Source organism: Sycon ciliatum, chromosome 10 (assembly GCF_964019385.1).
Source record: "Sycon ciliatum chromosome 10, ocSycCili1.1, whole genome shotgun sequence".
Classification (NCBI taxonomy): domain Eukaryota; kingdom Metazoa; phylum Porifera; class Calcarea; order Leucosolenida; family Sycettidae; genus Sycon; species Sycon ciliatum.
Window position 1 is genome coordinate 9,898,916 of NC_088652.1, and position 7,500 is coordinate 9,906,415.

The 7,500-nt window shown below is 52.9% G+C and overlaps 1 protein-coding gene and 1 long non-coding RNA gene across 2 annotated transcripts in view; one reads left to right on the forward strand and one right to left on the reverse strand.

The window, feature by feature from the left end:
• LOC135826373 (uncharacterized) overlaps positions 1 to 7,500 on the forward strand; it is a 73,349-nt gene that overhangs the window by 30,630 nt on the left and 35,219 nt on the right. The gene's annotated exons all lie outside the window — the stretch shown is intronic.
• Positions 2,639 to 7,500, reverse strand: part of LOC135825754 (uncharacterized) — a 4,865-nt gene continuing 3 nt past the window's right edge. The window contains exons 1-2 of the mRNA XM_065338378.1: positions 6,224 to 7,500; positions 2,639 to 5,895 (exon numbers count right to left, since the gene is read on the reverse strand). The exon at positions 6,224 to 7,500 is cut by the window's right edge and continues 3 nt beyond it. Of these exons, the coding sequence (XP_065194450.1) occupies positions 3,511 to 5,895; positions 6,224 to 6,289 (2,451 nt within the window). The 5' untranslated portion in view covers positions 6,290 to 7,500 and the 3' untranslated portion in view covers positions 2,639 to 3,510. The remainder of the gene's footprint in view (positions 5,896 to 6,223) is intronic.

The window sequence follows — 7,500 nt, forward strand, 5'->3', positions numbered from 1 at the left end:
TTCTGGCACAGAGCTCTCCTTCTCACCACCACCACCATCAGTTCGCGCCTGGCGCCATGGTCGATGCATGAGTCAAGCTCCGTGTGAAGACATCCAAGAAGAAGATTGCCTGATGAGTCCAGCGGGGACGAAACGTACGTCGCAATCGAGCTATGTCGTTGCTGTGTCATCTGCTATGTGCCATGCACTACTTGATGTACCAGCCTGCTATGCCGGATACCGCCAACCATGCATCGACCAGGCGCCAGGCGCGAACTGATGGTGGTGGTGGTGAGAAGGAGAGCTCTGTGCCAGAACTTTGCAGCCTAGAGAGCGTGTGTGGGCAGGCGTGTGTTTACCGCCATATTGCCAGGTGTGTCTTTACCACCATATTTATCAACCATAAGTACAGCTGCAGTGGTGTCTTCAAATTCATTCTCCCGAGTAGTAGTAGTAGTAGTATTTATTATTTTACTAGGGCAATCCCCACAGACAGACTGTGAGTCTTTTTACAGGGTACCCTAGGTAAGTGCGTGAAATAGAGCTGAATTAAGAAAGCCGTAAGTGCGTGAAATAGAGTAAAGAAAAAAGAAAACGATGGCTGCATACTGTGCCATTATGTGTTGCAAAAGAGGCTGCGAAGAGTACTGTTGAACATTGCAAAGGAGGCTGCCTGGCGGCATGCTGCTGGAAGCGAATTCCACCTGTCAGCAGCCAGGTAAGGCAAAGCATAGAAACCGTACCGTGACGAAGCATTAGGCAGGGCTAAAGCCAGGGCGGACTGTCCCCTGGTCAAGGCATTGGTATGGTTGCTATTTGATCTAAGTACAAAAAGCTCGGCAAGTAGAGGGCTGCGGCGGCCATGCACACATTTATAGACAAGGCAAAATATCTTTAGGTTATAACGGATGGCGACAGGAATAATTTTGTGGCGTTGACAAATGGTGGCGGTTGGGTGGCATGGTGGGTAGCCAAATGTTATCCTGAGGCTACGTTTGAAGCATCGAATGAGTGTGTTGTATAGGGTTGCTGATATCGTGTGAACGTAGCAGTTGCTGGCGTACTCCATGGTGGATTGGATAATGCTTAGGTAAAAGGAACGTTGTGCCTGGGTGGTGATGTGATGTCGTATTCTGCGGAATGCGGCCAGCTTACGGTTGACGTCAGCAACAACTTTCCCGACCTGCTCCTTGAAGGCAAGGTGCTGGTCGACTAGCACTCCAAGGTAGCGTTAGCGTAGTACAAGTACTTTTTTGTTGTTGTTATAATAACAGGGGTGAAAGTTGGCACTGAGATCCCGAGTTCGAGTACTCTGATTTTCTCCGATCGAATATCGAGTACATGTGTGTATTCTTAATCTCCTAAAAATTGCACACCAAGCTGGGGCCTTAAAATCACATGATTGAAACGAGTAGAAGTCATCTTTCTCGGGGATATTAGTTGGTGGGTCATTTGGGCTCTCTCTACTCGTGAACAAATGTTCACCACACACTCTGCACAACAATATCTGCCGAGTGCCGACTGCTGCTCTGAAACTGCAGATTTCTGTGGTAAATGCCCGTACCATCTATGAACGAGTACTCTGATTTATTCCGAGTACTTGAAGTACGATTCATGATTTTGAAAAATCCGAGCGAGTACTCGAGGATTCGGCCCTATAATTATAATAATCATGAAGTGCAAGAAGCGTCCAACTGTCCAATGTTGAAAGAGAACGAGTATGTCAACGAACCCACAATGACTTCATTCGATACCTTTACCACAACAGTTCGGAGACGACTGACTGTTGATCAAACCAGCTTCTTGGCAAGAGCATCACAGGTCAGGCCCGGCGGTAGACGGTGACCAGCCCCCGCTTACACTAGTTTGTCACACTTACTCTTTATTTTAGTTCTCACTTTTTGTAATACTTACCACAAGTTACCCGTCATGTGTCACACTTAATTCTTTGGATTTTTAACCTTTGTTTTTCCCTTGATCTCTTTAGTTCCGTATTTCCACTGATGATCGGAGCGTGAAAATCGATTTTGGAAACACACAAAAACCAAACCTTGAACAAATTGTCATGTTGCGTGGTGATGTCTGCGGCATTCATACTTTTCATAGCTATTATTCTTATTTCCGATATTTCTTACACACGATAAATCAAGTGTGACATATCATGATTGTGCATGTACGCAGAGGCAGGAAGATCATCGTACATGCAATGTAGTGTTACTGTGCATGCGGCTGGTCATAGTCACCATAGCGGCATAGGCTTACCATGTGGCTATGCAACATGATGAGTTACATGACCACAACAGTTGAACCTGCACTGGCTGCAGAACTACGGCCCAACGCGAGTCAGGTCGGAACTGCATTGGACGGATGTTATTACTACGGGCGATATACTTTGTACTAATCTGGTATGTTTTGCTTTGCTACACAAAGTCCATTCTTAGGACCGATATATTCTACTGTACGATAAAATGGCTTGTAAGAATAAATGTGCACTTGAAATCCATGTTATGATTATGAAAACATGAGAGTTCATTCTTGTAGGCAGTATATTCTTTTACACGACCACGCTATAACCCATACACACTGTACTACTACTAGTATCCACCAACGTAACCAGATCAGAGGGTGCGACAAAATCATGCACAAAACTGACAAGGAGTACTGATACATTGAAGACCTGACACTCAGCTCCAACACTTTTCCGAGGCGCGAATCAACACCCTTCTCTGAAACACAAGATAGAGAGACCATGGTCTTTCAGCAGCAGAAGAAGTAGGTATGGAAAGAATCTTAATTCTAAAATAGATGAAGCTGACACCCCAACTTGAATGCGCTTATAGACCAGTGAATACCAAAAATCTGGAGTATCAAAATTCAATTCTTCATAGATAGATAGCAGCAGCGATTCGGATGCACGGTAGCCTTGTAGATCTGAATTGGAAAGTGATGCAGGGAAAATAAATGTTGCCGTCAATAAATACTTTTTCTAAGTGCATGAAGTGATGCAATAGGTGCGCACAATGCACCTATTAAAAAGGTATAGCGAGTCAAGTCTTCGCAGCCCTGTGACTGGACACTGGTGAGGTGCGCCAGTCCAGGCCAGGTCTCAAAATAAAGTACATGTATCAATACAAGATTCGATAGGCTTTGAATAAAATCCAGTTGTTCACGCATGTAGCATCGACAAGTTCGAGGGCAGCTAGTTTGGGCTAGCCCCGTCTGTTCATAATGCATAGGCATTGGTCTCCTTGCCAGAGGAAAGGCGTGGCCGTGATGTCATAATTATGCATGGGAACTAGATAAATACGATCGGAAGAAATCATTATAAGCACAGTAAAAACTGTCAAGGCGTCCACGGCCACTCGGATTAGGCAACCACCTGACCAGCACCAGGGGATGCTTTAGCCTAACTAGTGACCCTGGATAACGAGACCACCTGGTAACAGAGACCACGTTTGAAGGTACCTTGAGGGGTCGTCTTAGACAGGGTTCACTGCATGCACGATAACGTTTGTTGAGAGTCGCAGTCGACTAGGTCGAGTTACTCTCCTGTAGGTACCTCAGCACTGGCTCAGCCCACACAGCCGGGGTGCAGGTAAGCAGCACGGACGTTCGGTGCAGCTTCAGCGTGACCAGGCTCATCTGCAGGCTGTCGCGCACGTCGATCACTATCTCCCTGCTCGCCCAGGCGTGGTTCACGCTCGCCGAGTAGTTCAGCCGGCCGTCCAGCAGCACGCGGAACTGCACGCCGGTCATCTCGCGCGGTTGGCACGACGACGCGTCTAGCCCCACCGTGGTGGTGAAGTGCGTGAAGCGCTGCCCGCTGGCCCGAAACGCCGTCAGGTTGACGTCAAGCCGACTCTCCGGGTACGCGCCGATCAGACGCTCCACTCGGAGCGTTCTCGGCAGTGCCCGGTTCTGCTGCTGCTGCAGCGAGTTCTCCGACGCATTCATCGCCATGGCATTGCTAGCGCTGGGCATGTTCAGCACCACGGGAACATGCTGCTTCCACTTGCCGGCACGGTCAACGCCGATGCGAGTGCCCGGGAAGCTGGTCGCTATGGCGATGAACGGGTTGCTGCGCTTTGTCACGGACCCGGAGCAGGCGAAGCCGCGGTTCTTCGTGCGCATCTTACCCAGAAAGCAGCTGAGCGGCACCAGCCGAGCCTCGGCCATCACGTTGTAGCAGTCGTGCTGGCAGCTGGCGAACTGCAGCGGCCCCTCGGCGGGACTGACTCTCGCGTTTGCCATGGCAACCACGCCGCAGTGCATGTCGCCGCCTGTCGTCGCCCTGGCGCGTTTTGCCATGGAAATCAAACGCACGCTGATCGTCAGCTGCCGGCGAGGACGAACGCCGTCAACGATGGTTGCCGGGACGATGACGAATGGTCCGATGTCCCACTGCGTACCGTGTGCTGCAGAGACGCGTAGCGTGCGTGATAGCAAGTCCTGTTTGCCGATGGAGAATGTCACGGCCACCTTGGCACCTTGTCCGCCCGTCAGGTTGCTGCAGGCTTCCAGCTGGTCGCCGTGGGGGGTTATATAAGCCAGATGACCGGACATGATGGCCCAGTCTCTCTCGGCGACCTGCAGGTTGAACTTGCTACGATGTCCGGATGGCGTGACTGGTAGAAAGATGTCCGTACTGCTGAACGCCCCGGTCGCCAGCAGGCCTTGCCGCTGCGACTCAAATGTCCCCGCCTGCCCCCGATCCTGGGGCCGATTGACCCGCTCCGTACCGCCACCCTTGATAAGAGTATACTGACTGACTTGGTGGCTGCCGGTGCCGCCAATTTCGTTGCGTTTGGCCAGGCACGCCAGTGGCACGGCGTCCGAGCACACGTCAGAGCACGGCTCGTCTGGCGGGGCGACCGTCAGGCGTGCGTTCTCCCAGCGTACCCAGCAGTAGCGACGCAGCGCGGCACGGGCCGTGGGCGGCGTGGTGCGCAGCGTCGTCTCCAGGTGCAGTCGGCATGCCGACGCCCTGTTTCCGTGGTTACCATGGCCGCTGTCATGGCTGCAGCCCATGGAGAGGTTCAGCGGCACCGTGGTGGCGTCGTCGAAGCGCAGCTCCCGGGCCACGTGGCTGCGGTAGATGGCCGCTCCGTGTCGCGCGCGGATCAACACCCGCACCTGCAGCCGCGCTCGGTAACGTCGACACACGTCTGCCGTACCGCCCACCCTCAGCACGGCCAGGAAGCGACCCACCCGATACTGGGCCGTTTTCAGCAGAGCCAAGTTGAAGCGCAGGTCCGTGAGGTCCGTAGTGGCAATGCCACGCCAAGCGTGCTCCTCGGATCCCGCTCGCCGCCCTACGTTTCGGCCTCCAGAGACGGTGTCGGAGGTGCTAAATCCTCGATCAATCCCCACTCCGTATCCGGCCTGTCGCTGCAGTTTGGCCAGTGGCAGATGACTGGCGTAGGTGATTGTCGGTCGGCCATGATACCCCGCTCCCAGCAGGCAGGAGAGAGGGGCTGTTCCCGAGCAGAACTGTGTCCGGCAGCTGACAAGCCTAACACAATCAGTCCTCGCTGCCGCCGCTGATGCTCCTGCTGCTGGTGGAGAGAAAGCATCGTCCTCGTTGTCTGCATCGTACGCGCTATTTGTCCTGCTCTCTCGGTTGCAACACACGTTTGTTCTCGGCAAGCACACGATGTTTCTTGATTGCTGGTTCACGTCCAGACCCCGTGCAGGGTTGGCACGCGCGCGACGATTTTCCGCAGACCAGCGCAGCACCGACTCCAGTTTCCATGGTGTGTGAGCGAAGTCGCTCTCGGTCTCAAGGACCTCGGTGCCCGAAGGATGCGTCGAGGACGACAACGACCATTCTCGATCGAATGGAGCTGTGCTGGAATGCTGCAAAATCATCGTGGCTTCCCTGCTGTCAAGTCCCGCATACACAGGACGACTTGAAACCTGGAAAAAAAAGACGAGGAAATCCACAGAAGTGCACGGTTTTGAGCCGCACAGAGCAGAGTCTCCGGACTACAAGCGACAATCCATGTGCATGATGGAATTTGCGTGCAATCGGCCCGAATTTTATCCTGACCGTTACCAGGTTACGCGTTGTAACTAACTTTCTTGTAGTTGATTTTTACAGTTATTCATGCACGGAGTAGATTCATGCACGGAGTAGATTCATGCACGGAGTAGATTCATGCGTGACCTCTTCAGCGCATCAGAGTGGATGCGTGCATGGCGATGCGAGAGAATGCAATCTGGGTATGTGGTGCGTTGAGCTTACTATTGGCACGAGAAAGTGGTGAACATGCCACGACGCGATCAGCAGACGCAGCAGCAACGACAGCATCGCGATGTCAGCGGCGCGAATTGCTCTTGACGGGATTGCCAACGCCGGCAATGGCTGCGAATCGGATCACCCACTGGTGCGATAAACTTGGGGCCGCAATGTCTGCCAATGCAGATGTTGGCACGGGACGGGGAGGTGCATTCAAACTCGAACGACCTTTCTCCAAGATTGGCAATGTTTGCCCAACGAATAGTGATGTGATCGGGGTCAATGACTTGGCCAAATGACAAAAAGTCGAGCTCAACTGTCATAAAGGCGACTTTGCCCCCAAGTCGCGTCGTTTCGGAGAGCATGAGCCAACTACTGAGTATGCGCATACCATGCATGCAGAACGCTGATGCATTCAGGGAAAGTCCTGAGGCTTTCAAACTAAAGTTGGCCCTCCGCCAGGCTCCTGGCAGACCAGATTTGAGAGTGACCTGCTCCGGGCGAAGGAGCTTCATTTTATGTCCCTGCCGCTCATGGAACTGTAATGATCTGATTCCAGAATGCCGGCCGCGTTGCTGTGAGTCGCTCCTGATTAGCCTATCCAGGCCGAAATGTGACCAGGTCCTTGTGAAAGTCATGTGCTGTAAGCTGCAGCATTCCACCGAGGACGAATGTGGCGACGTCGGAGGAAGAGCATTTTCACGAACGGCCAGCTTCGCGCGGAAGCCAGCATCGGCCTAAACATGGAGGAATCGCTGTCCAATGGTAGATGTAGCGCTCGGATGCCCAAATTAACGTGGGTGGTCGCGCCTATGTACACTCGCTGTGCATGTCGGGAAGACTCGCTCTGTGTTGTGTAGACTTGCTTCTGTGCAGATTCGTCACAATGAACGCTGTATGTGTGTAGAAGCTAAGCTGCATGTTCCTCGACGCTATCCGTACCTCGGTGCACGTCTGATGGCCCATTTCAACCGTATTGTCCGATCAAGAAGGTGCTGCAGCACGGAGCAGCGCTCAACGCAGGCCCACACGCAATCTGCAGGTTGACTGCCTCGCCGTCCTGCCATCTAGGGCCTGACCTTTGCGATCCTTGGGACAGGCTTCGACAGAAGCATTGGCGCTCAGCGGCCGTCGTTCCTCACACGTCTAGTCTGCGGACCGTGTGCAGACGCCTAGCACGTCTGCGCTTGCTCCTCGCACAGGCAGCGATCGCTAAATGATACTCGCGCTCGTGATCAGTGCGGCGGTTGGTCAGCTGGCTCCAATCCAGGCACAGCTCCTGG